General features: G+C 40.5%; 1 protein-coding gene across 2 annotated transcripts in view; it reads right to left on the bottom strand.

Moving 5' to 3' along the window:
- CDS1 (CDP-diacylglycerol synthase 1) overlaps positions 1-20381 on the bottom strand; it is a 62874-nt gene that overhangs the window by 35293 nt on the left and 7200 nt on the right. The window contains exons 2-3 of one of the 2 annotated variants that reach the window (XM_065597595.1): positions 5673-5800; positions 2955-3051 (exon numbers count right to left, since the gene is read on the bottom strand). In XM_065597595.1, the coding sequence (XP_065453667.1) occupies positions 2955-3051; positions 5673-5800 (225 nt within the window). The remainder of the gene's footprint in view (positions 1-2954; positions 3052-5672; positions 5801-20381) is intronic. The other variant, XM_065597594.1, reaches the window with a different exon arrangement.

Below are 20381 nucleotides of genomic sequence, written 5' to 3' on the forward strand. Positions count from 1 at the left end.
TGAGTTTGATAAGACAGAAAAGAAGCACTCAGTGTCTACTGCTTTATTGCAAAGTTGTATAGGAAACTGATACAACTTTGAGTAAGACTAGGCATGTTTCAAAGCTAAAGTAAAATGTATTTGTTTATATTAGGGGTGACTGTCATAACAGGCACACAGGCATGCCATGCCTATATAAAGAACTCTCTCAGGAGGCCCCACACCTGATACTTCAAAAGAAAGTGAAAACCCATCACACACCTAACCAATTGTACAATGCTGTACAAATAGGAAAAAAAATTCCATGAGGGACAACTCTATGACCTGCATCAATAGATAATGAGCGAGTGTGTAGAGAAACAAAAAGGTTCATTGGTACACGGAGCAAAGTTTTACCTGAATGATAATGGAGAAGAGAAAGATATTGGAAGTAAGAGATCAATGAAAACACTAACTTAACCACCCTGTTTTAGAAACTGATCCAACGCATTCTGCATTTTATAAAGTTTGGCAACTAACAGTTGTTAGAAAAAAGTTACTAACACAAGAAAAGCAAGCTTCCAAGTAAAATGATATTCAAACACACTGAAAACCAGTTAGGGTTGTTAAGGGACAATAATTAAAAAAACAACAACCCCAAACCCAAAATACAATGTAAAACTATATATCTGCATAGATCAAAATCTCACCCACCTCCTCAGAAAGACCCTCAAATACATATTGTACATTCTCCTAGTGTGTCAACCCTACTCAACCACAGTTACCTACGTGACATCCCAAGTAAATCTCTGATTTTTCAATAGAAGTTGAGGTAAGCCAACTCTGAGCCTGAAAATCCCACATGTTGATCTAAAGTAGTTCATTATCAAGAATGTTTCAGACACTCTCAACATACAAATCCTTTAGAACTCTAAGTAGTCGTGGTATGAAAAAGAAATTTCTACATGCAAATAACTGAAATTGCACTGAGATATCAAAGCTTCCTTCAGTTTCTAAAGACACTTACTCGACACATGCCAACAGTCTGGCTCATTGGTGCCCTTAGCAGACCTTCAGTAGCTGTACCACATATAAAAGTTTGAGACTGCTATTGCCTGCAAGCTAATGGATCTGTTCCTTTAGCTCAAGCTGTAGGGGCCCATGCTTTTAGACCCCAATGTACTGGGTTAAAGATGACCCATGGACATTGTTACATATTTCCTGAAGAATAGTTAACAAAACTTAACCTTACAATAAGGCAGCTTTGAGAGGAGGACTAAACTGGGGGCACAATTCTCAACAGATAAGACTTAAAATCTCAAGAACTGAAGAGATACCACTTGCTGGTGAATCAGACCTTGATTTCAGGTAGCATCTTTAAATATCTAACCTTTCATACACAGCTGTCAAGGTTCTCTCCAAACTACTAACAACTGTTTATAAGTGACAGTGGTATTGTCCAGATGCACTTACAGCTGCTCTTGCAGCCATAGTAGAATATTTCAGGGATGTCTGACATAAAATAAATGAAAGGGAGTGGCAGGTAGAAGACACTCTAAGGTGAAAGAAAATGTAAAATCTATTCTAAAAATATATTATGCACAACAATTAAAAAGATGCTGGATGCCTACAAGAGAAAAGAAGGACAGGAAGAAATATAATATGAATGGTTAAAACAGAGCAACAGACTGAGGGCATGATACAATGGGAGACGAGAAAAACATTATCAGTTGGATTCTCTCTCAGCTGAGCCAAGTCCAAACTTGGTGCAGTTGAGGAGAGCTAAGAGGAAAGGTGGTTTTAATCCACCTTCTCATTTCTCTGACCTGGGGCCAAAATGTCTCCCGGCATAATTTAGAACAAACTAGGGGAGCTGCTTTAGACAATGCCAGCCACAACCACCCACCGAGACTACTGTAACAGTCCAGGATCCGCACTTTGCCATCAGCACATCCCTTACAAAGCGTAGAAAGGGTAATCACAAATGCAACTTTTAGGATGGCTAGTATGACTATTTGCACTGCTAAGGAAGCAAAAACTCAGCCTTAATTCAGGCCAAGAATATAGCTCTCTACAAAAAATTATTTCAAAAACTGCATGAATATACAATCCATTGATTATACCCATTGTATATATTCTATAAGGAGAAAAAAATGTGTTAGTGGAGTTATAAAGTCAAAACTCTGAGAAGTCAGAAATACCTAATTTAGGTTGAAGGCTCATCCTTAATCCTACCTGTTTGCACACATGACTTAAAATATGCTCTGCATATGGAGCAATGGCAGTCACACCATAAATAAAGTTGCAAGTGAGTTTGTTATGATCCTGATACTGATCTCCCTATAACCTAAAGTATGTTACATCTGAGGCAACAGTGAACTTTTTCTAGAAAATCTGAAGTGATTTGAACCAACAGTTTAACATCTCTTTTTAGGGAGTCATAATTAATAAACATATTTCCACAAATCTAATTATTTTAGCACTTCACGGAAAAAAAATGAACCAGATAAATACTTTTTTGAACTATCCTAGCTGAGACAGTGTCAAGGAACAAAAATCAGTTCATTAAAGTCAGATTTCAAAGTTAATGTTTTCTTTAGGGTTGTCAGCTCTGGCAAGCTTAGTATAGGACATCCAATGACTGCTGAAAATCAGGCCACTATGTATGGAAAGATGGGAAATCAAATCATGTCAAAGGAGGGCTGAGAATGATCTATAAATTTTAGAAGTGGAAATTTACTGTAATAGTTTCAGTCCCATTTTCAAGGATCTCTACAGCAAAAAGGATAAATAAAAGAAGTCTTGAAATGTACGGTACATAAAAGTACTAACAAAGCCAGCAGCCCCTAAAAGCCATGTGTGAATGTTAATCCTGTACCTTTCACAAGTACTAATTCACTTAAATACAAGGTAAATTGCTCACCAACTTAAAAGTTCTATATAATTTGCCTTCATATTCATTCCTGACACAGGAAAATGTGTTTAGAAAAACTTACAAGAAGCATCAGCATAAATGATCCAAGATATATGATCAGGAAAAATAACGATATCATAGCGAATGTTAAAATTCCACGAATCCACCAGTTTTTCCATCTACAAAGAAAACATATTAGGACAATTAAAGAAAACAGTACAGTTAACAGTCTCTCCATAGTAATAGATACCATTTATAGTATTTCCTTTAGTAACTGAACATTTAACAAGGCAATTTACAAATTGTGGCAACATGGGTAGCATGCTTACTGCTACAAGCTTTGAAGTGGTGCAGCATATGCTCCTCTTCGCAGAAGCCAGCTCTTGTTGGGTGATGTAGAAGGTACCCGAGGTAATAACCCTGTCCCTTTTGTGGAGTGGCTAGCACCACACACAGATGCACTAGTAGGGAGCAACCCTGTGCTCATCTGAGCACTAGGACAGCCCTGACATATATGCATGTGGGAGGAGATGGGATAGGCTATTTCTACCCTTCTCCTATTGCACATCCATACTGGATCTGGCCACAATCTGGTCCATAAGGGGAAAGCTGCTGTTAGCGTATAAACATTTTTCTCCAAACCTAAGATTCTTTTCTTAAAGGGGATTCAAACGGACTGGTCTAAAAAAAAAAAACAAAAATCAAGACTGCTTTTCATACAATTGTTCAGCAACTGGATTTAAAAACTACCATATATACTCGTTCATTAGCCCATTCGTTTATAAGCCAACCCCGCAAGATGGTTAGGTAAAAATAGCAAAAAACTGTAAGACCCTTTCATAAGCCGATCCTATATTTCAGGGGTTGGCAAACTTTGGCTCCTGGCCCATTAGGGTAAGCCGCTAGCGGGCCCGGACGTTTTGTTTACCTGGAGCATTCACAGGCACTGAGCCCCTCAGCTCCCAGTGTCCGCAGTTTGCCATTCCCAGCCAATGGGAGCTGCGGGAAGTGGCACGCCACTTCTCGCAGCTCCCATTGGCTGGGAACGGCAAACCGCAGCCACAGGGAGCTGAGGGGCTCTGTGCCTGCAGGCGCTCCAGGTAAACAAAACGACAATGTATTAGATATTCAATTCAATGATTCCAGAGAGTTTAAAATCATCAAATTTTGGTGTAGACCCCTTTATAAGCCGACCCCTGCTCTTTGATGCATCACTTTTTTACCAAAAATATTCAGTTTATGAACAAGTATACATGGTAGATAGTTGTAGGACACTCATTAAAAATTCTTGTTTTGTTTACTCTTAAAACAGGCTCCAATTTATTTTTAAAGGACTACGGTCAACCTAAAATCCAGCCTATTTTTAACAATGAGTTAAAGTTTCCAATACTATACCTACTCTCTAGTATCCCTGTAAAAAACTGTGGTTTTATAGTCCTATTTTCCAGTGCATTTGTCTTTTCCTTATGGTATGAAAAACCCACAGGAAAAATAGGGGAAACTGGCTGTACAGGTTAAACCAAAAAAACCTGACTATTTACCCAGTGTAGGCACATTAAAAAAAAAATATATATATCTTTCTACTCTCTTGTTCATAACAATCTCACATGTACCTTGTAGAACAAGTAACGAAAATTTCTAGACAAACATGACTAAACTTAAAGGGACACTGTCAATTTAGTCAATTTTAAAAATCTAATTTGAACTTAAGTTTGTGTTAGACATGTGTAATTTACTTTGAAAGGATTTTATTTATTGGCAAGTGAAGAGTACCCATTAAGGCCACCTAAATGAAGTTGCCATCAGTACTTACACAAAGGCAGAACCATTGCACTACAACAGACTTCAGTACCCTACGCAGCACTAACCTCAGCAAAGGACCTCTTTGCTCATATTAGTGGTATATCCTTATCACTATCAAAAGCTTTTAAAAAAAAAAAAAGAAAGAAGATTTTCCTAAGAATTCCCTCAAAGTGGATGGGACCAAAAAAAAAAGCCACAAAAAAACAACCAATCCTCCAAATATTAATGATTAACCTGTTGAACTGGAGAAAGTTCACCTCCCAATGACTTCATAAATATCTGCTTCAATTACCTTTGGTAAATGAAATAACCAATCAATCATTCATTTTCTGATATAGCTGTAAAACTAATCTGAAAAGTTTTCAAAATAAATCACTTAAAAAATGTATACTGTGTACCTTCTAAAAATGAAACCTACATCTCTCTGAGTTGTGAAGAATATGTATTAAGGTTATAACAACCAACAAGAATGCACTTTTATGTAGAAATCCATGATTAAATCAAGTGTTCCTTACTAGCGATTTAAATCATGATTTAAAACAAATCCACCCTGGTCGGCATATTAAACCAAAAGCTTCTTATTTCTCTCTCTCTCTCTTTAAAAATAAATAAATAAGGTCCTGCAACATCAGTCCCTATAAACTACTGACGCTTGTGCTGTTGTACCAAGATAGGAAATAGTGAGCAACTGCGGATAATTGTTAAATATCGTAACTTAAAAGCTACCTTAGTCATTTAGAAATGGGTGCAGCTGGGCAACTTTTGGGTAGCATATTTTGAAAGCACAGTAGCTGTATGAAAATTGTTACACAAGCATGAATGAATATAGCCCAGATACCATAATACTAAATCCAAAAAAATAACTAGTTTTGTGGCATAATGTTTTCCCTCATTAATTAAAAAAATGACTCTTCAATTTTGTCTGTAATTATTTTTTAGTCAGCAGCTATCTCAACACTCTTATCCCAAATGTGTTAAGAAGCTTGTTTTACCATACCTGGAAGACAAGCCAGACAGAGCTTTCTTGAGAATTTCTGGAGTGCTGTCTGTTGATGGGGGCACTTCTGGAATATCTGAATCATTTCTGAGATCTAGATCTCCACACTTTTCACCCAAAACTACATCCTATGACAAAGCACATAAAAGAATATTGTTTAAGCTTCCAGAAGGTAGTATATGCTTACTCTCAAAGATTCATTTGGCTGGTGACATGGAAATACCTGCTTCTAAGAAAATGTAAATGGCAGATCAGCAAAACTACAGACCTTTAGGCAGAGTGAAACTTGGCTTACTGACTATGTACTTATACAGTTCATAAGAAGGTAAATTATTCACGTGCTGTGATGGTACCTGCCACCTTCAAGTAGTCTCACTCTCAAGGATCCTTCTCTGTATCCATAAATTTCTCAGACACATCTACATAGACTGAAAAATTTGCAATCTAACTCTCTAGCTGTGACCAATAATCAGCTTCTTACAGATGACAGGTTAGCTTTCTAAAGACAATATTCTTCCCAAAAGAAATCAGTAGTAGTAGTGGCTTATTTATTTTGATTTATATACTACAAGAACACCCACATCTTTATCCAAGGCTCTGAGGATCAAGGTGCCTTACTTCCCTGGAGCAAGTCCCACTTCAACAGCAAAAACAGAAGGCACGCAGTCAGTCTCTAGCTCAGCATGTCCGCTATCTTTCTGACCTCATCCTCTCACATCAGCTACACACAATTTTGATTCCATCTTGCCAGCTAGGATTTGTTCCAATGCCATAAACAGAGGGATCAAACAAGCATAGTTCAGTTTAGCTACGCTTTCTTAAAACTCCACTCTAGTCCCCACCTTCCCTATCCATCTCTTCATTTTCCCTTCTCTCCCCCACCTCATAACTCCACCAATCTTACCCACCTTCCTTCCTCCTTTTGTCCCATTACCTTCCTATCCCTCAATCTTACCCCAAAATATTTCTTTAAAAACCCCATGCTGGCAGTGACAGGTTTTTCAGCGGTGCAGAAGAAAGGGAAAGCTGAGAAATGGGAGCTGCAAGAAGGGAGAACAGTTTACACAGATCTTCAATGTCATATTTGGCTTCCCATTCAGTTCTAACCCCCATCTTGTTTAGGAACTTCCCATCCTTTCCCTTCCCCACCTTACTGAGAGAGGGTGGTAGTTAACCGAAGCACCAGTCCTCATCACCCTTTGCCCACTCAATAGGTGGCTCCCCTGCCATATCACTCTCACCAGTGATGTTATATTAACTAGGATTGTATTATTTGCCCTATCTGCTAAAAGCCTGCACTAGATTTGTAAGCAGTGTTACGTAGCCATGTCAGTCCCAGAAGAGCTCTGTGTAAGCTTGAAAGCTTGTCTCTCTCACCAAGAGAAATTGGTCCAATAAAAGATATCCGCACCCACCTTGCCTGCACTAGGTTTCTTATTTATATTTTGGTAGTGCCTAACAGCTAGTAAATAAGTAGATTAGACAAAGGGTGAGACAAAAGAGTGTATAACAGAGTGACGTTTGGCAAATGTTCATTCAGTTTGTGTTTAGCCCTTTTCTAATGAATAATTCTTGACTGGGTTTTGGTTTGTTTTACTTCATGTTTGTGAACAACGTTTATGTTTTTCTATACACCAAGGCCAGAGGACAGAGTAGTTCTTACATGGGGAGTTACTAGATTTATTGTGGAGAAAAAGTATAATCAAAGCAAGTTCTTTAATCTATAAGATTTCTCTGGTAGCTGTGAAAGAAACCATATATGCCTAAAGTGGTTACATTCTCAAAGTTATCCGAGGGATTCTCCACTTTACAGTATTCTATAATAGGTTAGCAAGTCAGGCCTAAAATTTATATTGAAGGTTAACAGGCTTGCCTAGCTTTAGGCAATATTCTAACTGCAGTGATCACTGCTTGTGTACGTTTCATTAAATAGCAATTTAGTTATTCATTTATCCATCTCTACAGCTTCCAAAAACATGGCAGTTCACTTTTAACAAAGCATTTAAAAACTAGAAAAGGTTTAGTCTCAGGTTAACGTTTTCAGAAGTACCTAGATGGCATAGGGCTTGTCTACATGAACACTTAATACATGGCAAGCTAAGGTGTAAATCTACGTCACATTACCTTGCTGTGCACTAAGGCCTTGTCCACACTACACACTTTTGTCAACAAAAACTGTGGAGGTGTATGCACTGCAATGCTCCTCCGGCCGATTAAACTCTCCTGCTATGCCAACATAATAAAGACACGTTGACGAGCAGCATAGAGCTTTATGTGACCAAGTTAGAGCAACGTAACGTTAGTGTAGACACTGCGTTTGTTTATGTCGCCCTCAGTGGCCTCTAGGAGGTATCCCAAAATGCCCATCATGACCGCTCTGGTCAGCAATTTCAACTCCGCTGCCCTGCAGCCAGATACACAGGCATGCACCCCGCCCCTTTAAAGCCTCAAGAATTTTGAAATTCTATTTCCGGTTTGCTCAGCGTGGAGAGTTCACATAGCATCTTCCCAATGACCATGCTGGCTTTCCGCAGCAAACGCACTCCCGCCTGGAATACACCACAGTTTTTTGATCTGTTGAGTCTGTGGGTAAAGGAGGCTGTCCAGTCGCAGCTCCGATCCAGCCGTAGAAACTTTGCTCTGGCATAGAGGAGAAGGGACACGAAAGGGGCAAGTAGCAATGTTGTGCTGAGATCAAGAACCTGAGGCAGGCGTAGCAGAAGACAAGGGAGGCCAACCGTCTGTTCTGATGCAGCACTGAAAAGATGCTGCTTCTACAAGGAGCTAGACACCATCCTCGGTGGTGACCCCACCTCCACCACCAAGAGCCCCATGGATACTTCGGGGACATTGGAGGCAGTAGCCAGCAGAATCAACGACGAGAACCAAGTGGTGGACGAGGAGATTGAGCTAGAGGAGATTATGGGACAGGCAACAGGGTGTCCAGTGGTGTGGTGAGTCAGGACCTCTTTAACTCCAAAGGAGTCTAGCCAGTCTCAGTATTCCGGCTCTGGCACACCAGAAGCAGGAGCGTGGAGTTCCGGGATGTACTCAATTTGCTTTGATACTACATAGTGACATGAGGTACAGGCGTCTTATTTTGTTACTTGGTGCACATGGGAAAAGGGATAGAAATTACCAACACTAGTTACTGTTTCCATCTGTTCCTCATTCCCCTGTGCATCTACACAGTGGGGGTCCTGAAGAAAAGTTTGTTAATGCACACCGGGATTTCCTGGGAATCCTATGTAGAAATCTCTAGAAAACTTTCATGAAGGTATTCTGCAATCCTCTGACAAAGGTTCCTTGGCAGAGCTGCTTTGTTTCTTCTCCCATTGTAGGAAACTTTGCCACGCCAATCGTCAATTACTTCTGCAGAAACCAAAGCAGCACACAGACGAGCAGCCTATGGACCTGGTCTGAAGCTACACACATGCAGGAGATGCACCCTTGCATCATTGGTTACCCTCAATAGAGAGATCAGCTTCAATCACCCCGCCTGTGGAAAATGGTGCCAGTATTCAGAATAGTGTCCCTAGGCGCTTCTAGTGATCCCCTTCTGAAACCACCCAGATCCTTTTTCCACATCTTGCATCTTCCCCCCAGGCTGACCTCACCATGTTGAGTGCTCTCACCATGCTGCATATTTGCCAAGGGAAAGCAAGAAAAAAAGTTACAAGCACCCTCTATGATTCAAGACAGAGTGCACTCACAATATTGATTTTCTATTTTTTTTTTTTTTTTTTTTTTTTTTTTTTTTGCTTCTGTAGATGTGCCCTTGAGAGCCAGCGAAGACAGGGGCAGGAGCGAATAATAGAGGAGCATGAGTGGATGATAAAGCTCATGGAGGACCAAACAGAGATGCTCAGGTCCCTGACTGCGCTGCAGTTGGAACATGTGTGCTTGACTCCCCCTGCAGCCCATACAGAACTGCTTTCCATGCCCTCGTCAAACTCTCCACAAACATGCCTCACATGGTGCCAGCCCATCACGGTACCCTTTGCACTTCACCCCTAGGGACCAGTTCCATAACAGCTGGATTTATACACAGCTGTGAGAGCCTCATTTGAGAGAGTGCTGCTCAGTGTCACATCTCTGGCAGGAAATGGAAATCTGTGTATTTCTGTTTAATAAAAATGTAGTCTCAGAAATATCATTCTTTATTTGTGTCCTACACATGGTGGGTGCAGCAGAAATTCATACACAGTAGCAAATCAGCACATAGGCAGACTATGATTAAGGCTCAGGCAGCAATATGTACAAGGGTCATTCAAGATGGCAAGTAAACAATGACTGCCTGAATTCATCACAGAAAGACATTTCCAGGGCTCATTGTCAAAATGCTGCTTCAAAGCCTTAAAATGCCCCCTGCTGAGCCCCTCTGCGTCTGGGTGCTCAAAATCAGACACCAGGCGATCCACCTCAATGCTCTACCCCTTGGGAAACTTTGCATAACATTTTTGAAATCCAGGGGGAAGAGTACAGCAGGCTGCTATGACCATGGGAATATTTTCCTCACTGAAGTCTAATCTGCCAAAAAGGCAGCACCAGTCAACCTTTAATCTGCCAAAAGCACATTCCACAGTCACTCTGCTCCTGCTGAGCCTGTTGTTGAAGCTCTCCTTGCTGCCGTCAAGGTTTCTGGTGTAAGACTTCATGAACCACGGGAGTAAGGGGTAGGCTGGGTCTCTCAGGATCACTATGGGCACTTCCATATCCCCTACTGGAATCTTCTGGTCTGGAAAGAAAGTCCCTGCATCCAGATTTCTATATAGGACAGTGTTCCTGAAGATGCATGCCTCGTGCGCCTTCCCTGACTAGCCCGCGTTGATGTCAGTGAAACAACCCCAGTGATTCACCAGTGCCTGCAATACCATCGAAAGTAACCCTTTCTGTTGATACACTCCATCGCAAGATGGTCTGAAGCCAAAATTGAGATATGCGTGCCATCTATCGTTCTGCCACAGTTAAGGAATCCCATTGCTGCAAAGCCATCCATTATTTCCTGCACATGGCCCAGAGTCACAGTCCTTCACAGCAGGAGGCAATTAATGGCACCGCAATGCAGGGGCAAGCTCAGCACACAGTTCCAGGAAAGCAGCTTTGTGCATCCAAAAGTTCTGCAGCCACTGCCTGCCATCCCATACCTGCATCACGACCCAGTCCCACCACTCAGTGCACAGCAGGGCAGGCACCACAGATTCATTTCTAGATTTGCAGCTCATGAAATAATGCGGCTGATCCTGCAGTGTGTTCATAATGCTCATCACAAGACTGGAGAGCAGTGCAGGATCTGTGCTTTCAGACACAGATGGCGGGCGCAAAGTTTACAGGGGCAGTTGAAAAATGGTACAAAATGTAGTCAGAAGCCCATGGAATGATGGGATGGAGAAAACTGCATCATGGGGCAGTGAGTCTGCCCCATGATGCACTAGGGTCTAGTCTCAGAAGCCCTAGTGGCAGACAGTGACAATTTGCAGTGGGATAGCTACCTATGGTGCACTGCTAGCGCACCAACTATGGATGCACTCTGCCAACACAAAGAGTGTTGTGTGAACATGCATAAGTAATGTAATTACAGCGGTTTATGATTGTTGATGTAACTTAAGTCAACTTAACTCTGTGGTGTAGACATGACCTAAGTGTCCACGTGGATCATGTTGTCATGCACTAAAAGTTCTATAGTGTGCTTTGTTCTATGCTGCTTTAAGTCCCATTATCAAAGGTCATGTAGAAGCCTAAGTACTACTGACTTTCACTGAAATTTAGGCTCCTAAGTGTCTGTCACTTTTGAAAAAGGGAAAAGGATGTCTGTGTGGATACCAGAGAGTGGAACCATCCCCTATTATTAGATTGGGCTGCGAGTTGTGTCCAAATTCCATCCCTACAATAGAATAGCAATAAAGGCAAGTATTGCCAGAATTTGTGAAGACTAAAATTACATGATCTGAAGAAGAGCTTTGTGGAGCTCAAAATTCGTCTCTTTCACCAACAGAAGTTGGTCCAATAAAAGATATGACCTCACCCACCTTGTGTCTCTCATAAGTTTGATGTTCTCTGTCTTCAGCTCCTTAAACCAGGCAACACATCATTTTAAGTGAAAAAGTGAAGGAATCTAACTCTTCAAGGACCCATTTTTCTTTTGCAGCAAGACAATTAACTGTTGCAGCAAAAACACAAGCCAAAATTCACATTTGGTAGGTAAAGAGTTTTTCAATTAATTTTTAAAAAGGTTAAACACAATGCTGGGAAGAGGAGAGTAAAACTCTAGAAGACACTATTAACTGATATGGTGGATAGAGACTCAAGAGAGAAGTACAGTATTCAAGGAGGTTAACAAAGTTACCATATGAAAATCTCAGCATCATCAAGAGGAAGCAAGATGTATTTTTCAATATAGGCATGAAATAAAAATAAGATACTGTGATAAACTCAGACCAGTTGGGAACAGCAGAGTAGCAGAAGGGAGATATACTGGCCACTGGATAAGTAGTTTTCTGTTCCCTGAGTGACCAGAACAGGGGCTGCTCCAGGCTAATAGACCACCAGACTCCAATTAACCTGCTAAGAGTCAGGTGAGGCAGTTAAGCACCTGACTCTAATTAAGGCCCCTCTGATGCTATAAAAGGGCTCACTCCAGTCAAGCCCAGAAGTGTGTGTGAAGGACTGGGAGCAAGAGGTGTGCAAGAAGCTGAGAGCAAGTAGGTATACTGCTGGAGGACTGAGCAGTACAAGTGTTATCAGACATCAGGATGACAGTCCAGTGGTGAGGACAAAGAAGGTGTTGGGAGGAGGCCATGGGGAAATAGCCCAGGGAGTTGTAGGTGTTGTGCAACTGTAGCAGGAGGCACTCTAAACAGCTGCAGGGCCCTGGGCTGGAACCCAGAGTAGAGGGCAGGCCTGGGTCCCCCCACTACCTCCCAACTCCTGATCAAACACAGGAGGAATTGACCTGGACTATAGTCCGTACCAGAGGGGAAGGTCTCTGGACTGTTTCCTGACCCACAAGGTGAATCTGTGAAGCGAGAAAATCTGCCAATAAGTGCAGGACCCACCAAGGTAGAGGAGGAACTTTGTCACAATACTCACAAATATGATAAATGAAATCTAATTTAAGAACGTAAACTCCTCCAGAAAGGTAATTTCTTCTGTTATCTAGCACTACAGGCCTCCATGGTGTTTTACAAACAAACATTAACTATGCAGTGTGCATCCTACACCTAGTTTACTAGATCAAGCCATGCTCTTCTTTACAGGAATTTAGAAGACTCACTTCCAAATGCTGGACACAATACATCAGAGGTTCTATAAACAGAATTACACTACTCTTGGTAAATCGGGTAGCTAGGGTTGTTCAGCCAAGAAAGTAGCTACTTTGATCAAATAGTCTTGCGGTCTGCGGTTTCATTGCTTCAAGTTTCTTATCTCCATAGTTTTTTTTTTTTTTTTTTTTCCCCCTGCCTCCTATATAATGTCTGTTTGCATTAGCGGTACTTGGAGAAAAGTGGCAATTTACTTCCATTGTTTGAAAGGAAAACTTGGATATCATCTTGTGCGTGCCTGCCTGCCTTTTCTTTCAAAAGTACTCAACCCTACTGTTTAGCTGACATTATTTTGAGTTTGTTGAAACAGCAAGCTTGGCTTTCTGAAGTATTAAGCACAGATGCTGTGATGCAGGCAGAACAGGTGCCAGTTCATGCAAAGGCCCCTAGGCCTCATTGAACACTGACAAAAGCATAGCTAGAAACTCACCTGTGTGTTTCATATTGTTAAAACAAATGTTAAACTATAAGAATGTGTTTAGACTTTACGAAATGCTTGTAAATTGCTACATGCATTAATCTGTATCCTATTAAGGTAATATTAAAGTGTTTGCTTTGTAACTATAAAAGTGTTTGATGTAAAACTGTAAACCTCCACTGTTAGGAGAGAAGCATTATCAAGTGTGAAATACTAGTTTACTAAAAAAGGTGTCATCTCCTGCCCAACAAAAGAATGCCTATAGACATCAGACAAGCCCTTGTGGAACATTGGTGGATTACTCCCCCCCCCAAAACACCCATGAAATGGAGAGTACACAAACCCTCATCCCATCAGCTTGAGCTCTGGGGGAAGGAGATAAAAATCCCTGTCAAGAAAAACTGATCATCATGCTCCTTGGAATATGGAGAGGACAATATTTCTATGCATAAGGAAGGGATCCCCAAGCTATTTAGCTCAGGTTAGCCCTAAGTGACATACAGAGCTTGTATATTATAGCAGCTTCTTTTACTGTTTGAAACCTAAGATTGTAACTCATTTGTATGTGTACATTTACCTGCTTTAAACCTTGTAAATAACTTTTTATTTTCCTAGTTAATAAACTTTTAGTTAGTTTAATATAGGTTTGGCTACAAGCAGTGTCTTTGCTGAGAGATCTAAGGTACAATTAATCTGGGGTAAGTGACTGATCCTTTGGGACTGGGAGTAACCTGAATATTATGATTTTTGGTATAAGGGACCATCTATCACAAAGGCAAGCTTGCCTGGGTGGCAAGATAGACTGGAGCACCCAACAGGACTGTCTGACTCCATGTTAAGGCTGTTACAATGCATAAGAAGTTCACACTTGATACCTGTCTGGAGTTTGTGCTCTGCTTCTTGACAGTCTGCCCTGAGGCTGGCACTCAGTCATGAGCCACTCCAGACAGCTTGACAGAGGCTACCTAGCTACAGGTAATTAATGCTGTGCTGCATTTTTTAAGCTCTTGGTCAAATTCGTATTTGTGGTGAAAATGGCTTGCTACAGATGTCAAAATGCTATACAAGCCATTTGCATTTTAAGCCTGTAGCTTATCTGACACAGACACTTCTGGGTGGTTTTTTCAAAGCTTTATTGCTTCTATTGTGTAGAGTACAAATGGTGGAAAAACTAAATCAAATCCATTTAATTATGCTAAAGTTTAAAGTAATAGACCCATCTAGCACCTTAGCATTTGATTGTCAGCATTTCAAAATTGGAAATGCATCTAGCATAGTGTAAAAATATTAGATAATAGCTTAAGTAATGAAATAAAAGTATAAGACCAGAGACAGGGAAATTTTTTTTAAAATATATTAAATGAGACTTCTCTCAGTTGCTTGTGTTCCAACTGCACACCTTAAATACTTCTCTCATGCTGTTGACCTGAACAGTGAAAATAGCACTTTTAGCTGAATGATGTACAGTAAATTTCCTAGGGAGGAATACCTTCCATAACCATATTATAACTCTAGGGTGCGTTTAAAAAAAAAGCCAGTAAGAATGTCAATTATGTATTTTGTAGCAACTGAGGGCTTTTGAAGAAAGAGACCTTTCTGTCCTTCATAGGGGGGAAATAATGTATTCAATAGGGCACAAACGTATCAGACAGATCTGGTTAAGTTTCTAATTACAACCAAGCCTGTACCCTTCATGTTATATGACATGCTCCATATCATGGTTTTTCATTTGCAGCCCTCTTAGTGATCTCAACTCCCTGGCTAGAGATTTCCAAAAGCAGTCCCAAACTTGCAGGAAGAACCTTTTGGAGTACCTCCATGCATAATTTATCCCAGAATAACCATCAGTCATGAATCCATCATCCCTCAATCATTTTAGGAGACAAATCTTTGGATCTGTTCTTTAATAGCTTACTAACTGTCGCCTACATCTTGAAAATATGTCAGAATGGTTACGTTAATTAGAATGCATTGTTGAAAATGAGGCTTTTTCTAGCTTTAGCACAAACGCATGTGGGTGGAGATCTCAGGTGCTGCATTCCAGCTAGACTAGATGATACCAGTGCCACTGAAGATACGGAAACCAAAGGCAGAAGAATGAGCATTTTGTACTGGAAATGGTTCTTCTGATTGATAGAAGAATGAGAGTTTTAGTAAGAGTGATGACTTGGTACATGGAGCAGTCATCTGGCAGATCAGTGAAGATTAGAAAGTCTCTATGAAAGTTCATAGACATTAGGAGTTTCCATTCTGAACAAAATCCTCTTCACATGCCTGCAGCTGTATTTCATGTCTAGTGCTACCCTCACATCCCCTTAAAAAAAAAAGGGGGGGGGGCCTTAAATAGAAGTGGCCTGATTTTTCAGAGGTCCTGAAGACCCATTGTTCCTGTAAGATAGGGTGACCACATTTTCAAAAGGCAAAAGCAGAACACATACAGGAGTCCTGCCCCACTCCTCCTCCGAGCCCTTGTCCCCTAATCCCCTCTTCCCGAGACCCCACCCCCTGGCCAGGCCAGAAACTAGGCTATGGTAAGAGCTGCCCAGGGAGCACAAGCCACTGGGGAGCCCTCCATATTCCCTGGGTGGGGGCAGCCCGTGTCCCTGCCCCTCCACAGTGTGGGCATCCCACAGCAGCCCAGGCTCCCTTGGTAACTCTTACTACTGTCCAGCTCCTGCTTCTGGCCTCGCCAGGGAGAAAGAGGATGAGCAGGAAGCGGGGCCTCATGACAAGTGGGGGGCAAGGCCCACCTCACACTCTCCCTTACTCCCACCAGGAAGAAGCTGGCACCATCCATGAGCCTCAGGCATGTGCAGAGCAGTACGTCAGTGAATCCGGCACAAATGCTGTCCCAGAGTCATTCATCTCAGGACTGGGACTGGAGTTCTGTATTTCAGGACTGTTCCACCCCAATTCGGGATGGGGGCTTACCCTACCTTGAGATGGTCACTAACAAGCTATCTGAAATGAATTTAGGCATAAATCTATGTACCAAGTAAACAAACATACCACACTCTTGTATGTGCTGATCAAGGATGTTTTTTGAGATTTTAATAGAAAGTTAACCCAGTTCCTAGCACTATTAAAAGGCTGAGATTGACATTCCAAGCTATAAAATAAAATTTGTGAAAGTCACAGCAACTGAAGGGGGTCCTGGTAAAGAAGACTATAGAAAACTAAGTTTGTAAGGTATGCAGGTTGCCATTTTTGAGTTAAAAGAACCATGCTTTGAAGTCACTACAATTTGGTCAGGATTACTGGTGGTAGATATTTCTACTTTTTAATCCACTCTTTTATATTAAGGAGTGTCATTTTAGTTGTAGACTTCTGCTACAGAACCCAGACCTCCTTAGAAGGGACTCTCGTAGCTGCCAAAATGACTCCTCTCTAAGTGTCTCTGCACTGCAATCAAGAGGTGTGACTGCATCATGTGTATGCATACTTGTACTAGCTTGCTAAAAATAGCTGTGTAACTGCAGCAGTATGGCCTAGCCACTCGAGAACAGCGTGGATTTTAAAAAAATGAATATATATTTAAATACAGGTTGTTGTTGTTGTTTTTTTTACAAACAAACACAACTAAATTTAAAATTGTCAACCTTTGTTAAAGCCTAAACTTAATTAAAATTTTTAAAAATAAATATAAATAATACTAAGCAGTACATTTGCTACCAAGATTTACAGAAAGTTCCATTAACTTAATGGTTTGTGTCACTCACTAAGTGCCTAGAATCAGAGTCTGTTAAAGTACTAAACCAGCTTTTGCCAGCAATGGCCTCTTCTGCAGGTGCAGAGAGAATATTTTCTTCCTTTCAGTTTATTCAGCTAGCTCAGTTCAATGATTAGTGTATTCACAGTTAAGAAACCAACTGGGCATAAAAAAAAAAAAAAGAGCTTATTTTTCTCTTCAAATCTATGAATAAAAGCTACATGAGAGAGAATGAGATTACTAGTTCTACAATCTTGAAGGATAATGATGACCAGAAAAAATATGTTCAGCTCAATAACTACAGATGATACTTTCTTTAATACATCAGTTTTAAATGAAAAACTTGTTTTGATAAACGTTTTCTTATGTATCCTGAAGACTTATAGTTTTAATTTAATAAAAATTAAATGTTTTGTGCATTAAATTTAATTTGAATTTCCATTCAAATAGTTTGATACAAATCACAAATAAAAAAATCAACCTAATATATAAGAAATGCATCATTCACTGTTTTCTAACAAATAGAATATAAACATTAAGAATCTGAATAAATGGATATCAAGTTATATAAGTGCTTAAATAAGTGTGTAGAATCACTAAATTTGGTTTTGTTTTTTTGCTAACCAGAATGATAGCCTAAAGGCTAGAGTTAGTTGTAAATCAACATGTTTTAATGGTTATCAATGCAAATCAACCTTTGTTTAGGAAAATAACTGAAAAGTACAAATGCAAATCATGATTAAAATGGACTATTTAAATTAAAGTTTCTACTTGCTGATTTAAATCATGATTAAGATTGCTTTGATTTAAAGCGATCCACTCTGCCTGAGAACAATCCCACCTGGTACCCTGGGTACATACTTGGGGAGTTAGCTTATGCAGCCACAGCTATACAGCTTTCTCAAAAAGGCTACAGAACAGAGGTAGAAGCTTCTTTAGGAGAAATACGTAGGTGGCAGCTTACCTAAATTCTCTTTTAAATTAGTTTTTCCTTTAATTACTCAATCAAGGAAGTGTTTCATTTATAGGTTAGTATAGAAATCTTAGGTTGATTCATATGTACAATCTTATAGTGGTGTAGTATTCTCCATATGCAAATAGTGACCCACAAAGTCATCTAAGTACAAGATGTAGGGTGATTAAGGCAAGGGCTTTTGTGTAACCAGACCTCATTTAGTGCTTCTTTCAGTACATTTTTCAGTACACAGCTAATTAATCAGGTAACACCATGCCCCTTGGCTGCTCTTTTTATGAATGAGCTTAGTGCTAATATTTCACACATGCAGTGTGGTTTTCCAATGAGAAAAAGTCAACACTTCCACTTCAATTCTAGCCCCAGCCATTTGTGCAAAACAGCTGTTCAGAAAGTTACAAGAAATCATATTTGAGGGTGGTTGTTTTTGGAAGGATTGTTTTGTTTTAATATAATGGAGACTGTTTTCCCACTTATTTTCAAGAAGGGCTCAACTATAGTTTGATTCAAACTTTCAAAAACCCCACCAGAGAAATCCTGAAGAGTTTCAGCTTGAAAATAAAATTAACAGCTTATGACTAAACAAGGATTGAAAGGTAAATTAATAAACACCTTAATACAGCTGTCACTCGAATTTAAGCTATAATTTATAAGAAAACAGCATTTAAAAAAAAAGGCCTCAGCATTCTCAGGAAAGAGACTATAATAATGAGCAGAACAATAGCCTCAGTAGAAGAGAACAGTTATGGGAACATACCACTGGGTGTAGATCTAAGATGTGACTTTGTAATATCATCGGATGGCATTGGTCAATTTTGGTAATCCCTTATTCGAAGTCAGATCTTCACAACTCCCTTCCATTAACTATTAAACCCCCACAAAAAGAGTCAGTGATAAAGATAATCCCATATAATCTGCCTGTGTGTTTTGAGAAATTGACAGAATACTTGACCTTGAAGGGTAAAGCCTTGTCTACACTGCCACATTACAGCGCTGCAACTTTCTCGCTCAGGGGTGTCAAAAAACACCCCCGAGCACTGCAAGTGGCAGTGTAAACAGTGCACCCGCACTGAGAGCCGTGCTCCCAGCTACTCCCCTCGTGGGGGTGATTTTTTTACAGCACTGGAAGAGCTCTTTCCCAGTGCTGGTGCCGCGACTACACAGCCACATTAAAGCGCTCTTGCGGCAGCGCTTTCACGTCGCTAGTGAAGACATACCTTAAGGGTGGTGCAGGGAGTGAGATTTTCTTTGCTTTTATGAATAGTACTATCCCAGCATCTAGGAGCCCTAGGCATAGACCATGACTCTACGGTGCTAGGCACTTTACCACACAAATACTGTTGGACTGTATTACAATTTTCAATGCCTCATGACTCCCCCTCCAACTGCCTTTCTTGCCACTCCCAGGAGTGAGGAGCTACAGTTAAACACTGATCTAGGAGAAGCCCTTATGAGGTTCTATTTTCAAGGCTGCCAGTATTAATCTTCAACAGCCTCAAATATTACTTCAGTTCTACCAATGAATAAGTCATTTTACTTATATTTTCAAAGCCAGAAACAGACAGTGAATCTGAATTAGTAATCTGGAATTTAAATTCAAATCCAGATCAGATTTTCAAGTCCTGCCACACCCACCTGCCCACCACACACACACTTTCCTCACAACCCCCAACACAGGGGCCTGCTGAGTTTGTGAGGAAATGGTCAATGCTCTATGCTGGGAGCTGGGTAAAGCTGCCATAAGTTCAAGCTCCCAGGGTCCACTCTAACTTATTTTAAGGAAAGCTCCACTTCCTGGGGCATCTCAGAATTTAAGAGATACTTAAAACCCCTTTTCGTCCCTTTCGCTTGGGATGAGCCTTCTCTTCTGTGCTCCTGTCAGTCACAGCACACACCTTGGTCCTATGCCTTTCTCTCAGCAGCATTTGGAAGCATGATAGCACTAGGCTTCCACTATTCATTGCCCAAAAATCTTAGTAACGCAAAGTGAGGGTCAGTAAGAGTGTATGAAGAGAAATGATGGAATAGCATTGTGTTGTATCCAACACAACACAAAAAATGGCAGATTTTCTTAGGGGTATGTCCAGTTTGTTTTGGTTGCCAACTGTCAGCATCAGAAGACAGGCACAGTTGGACAGATACAGGTGTGGAAGATATTGCCTTAACTCTGTATTCCCTGATTTTCAGATGTTTGTTTGTTTTAATTTAACTCTTTATTTTCTAGTTTTCAGGTGCATTTGATATTCTGGAAGGGTACAAGGCATTGCTGGTCAACCTTAACTCTGCA

This window comes from Chrysemys picta, chromosome 5, assembly GCF_011386835.1.
Source record: "Chrysemys picta bellii isolate R12L10 chromosome 5, ASM1138683v2, whole genome shotgun sequence".
Classification (NCBI taxonomy): Eukaryota; Metazoa; Chordata; order Testudines; family Emydidae; genus Chrysemys; species Chrysemys picta.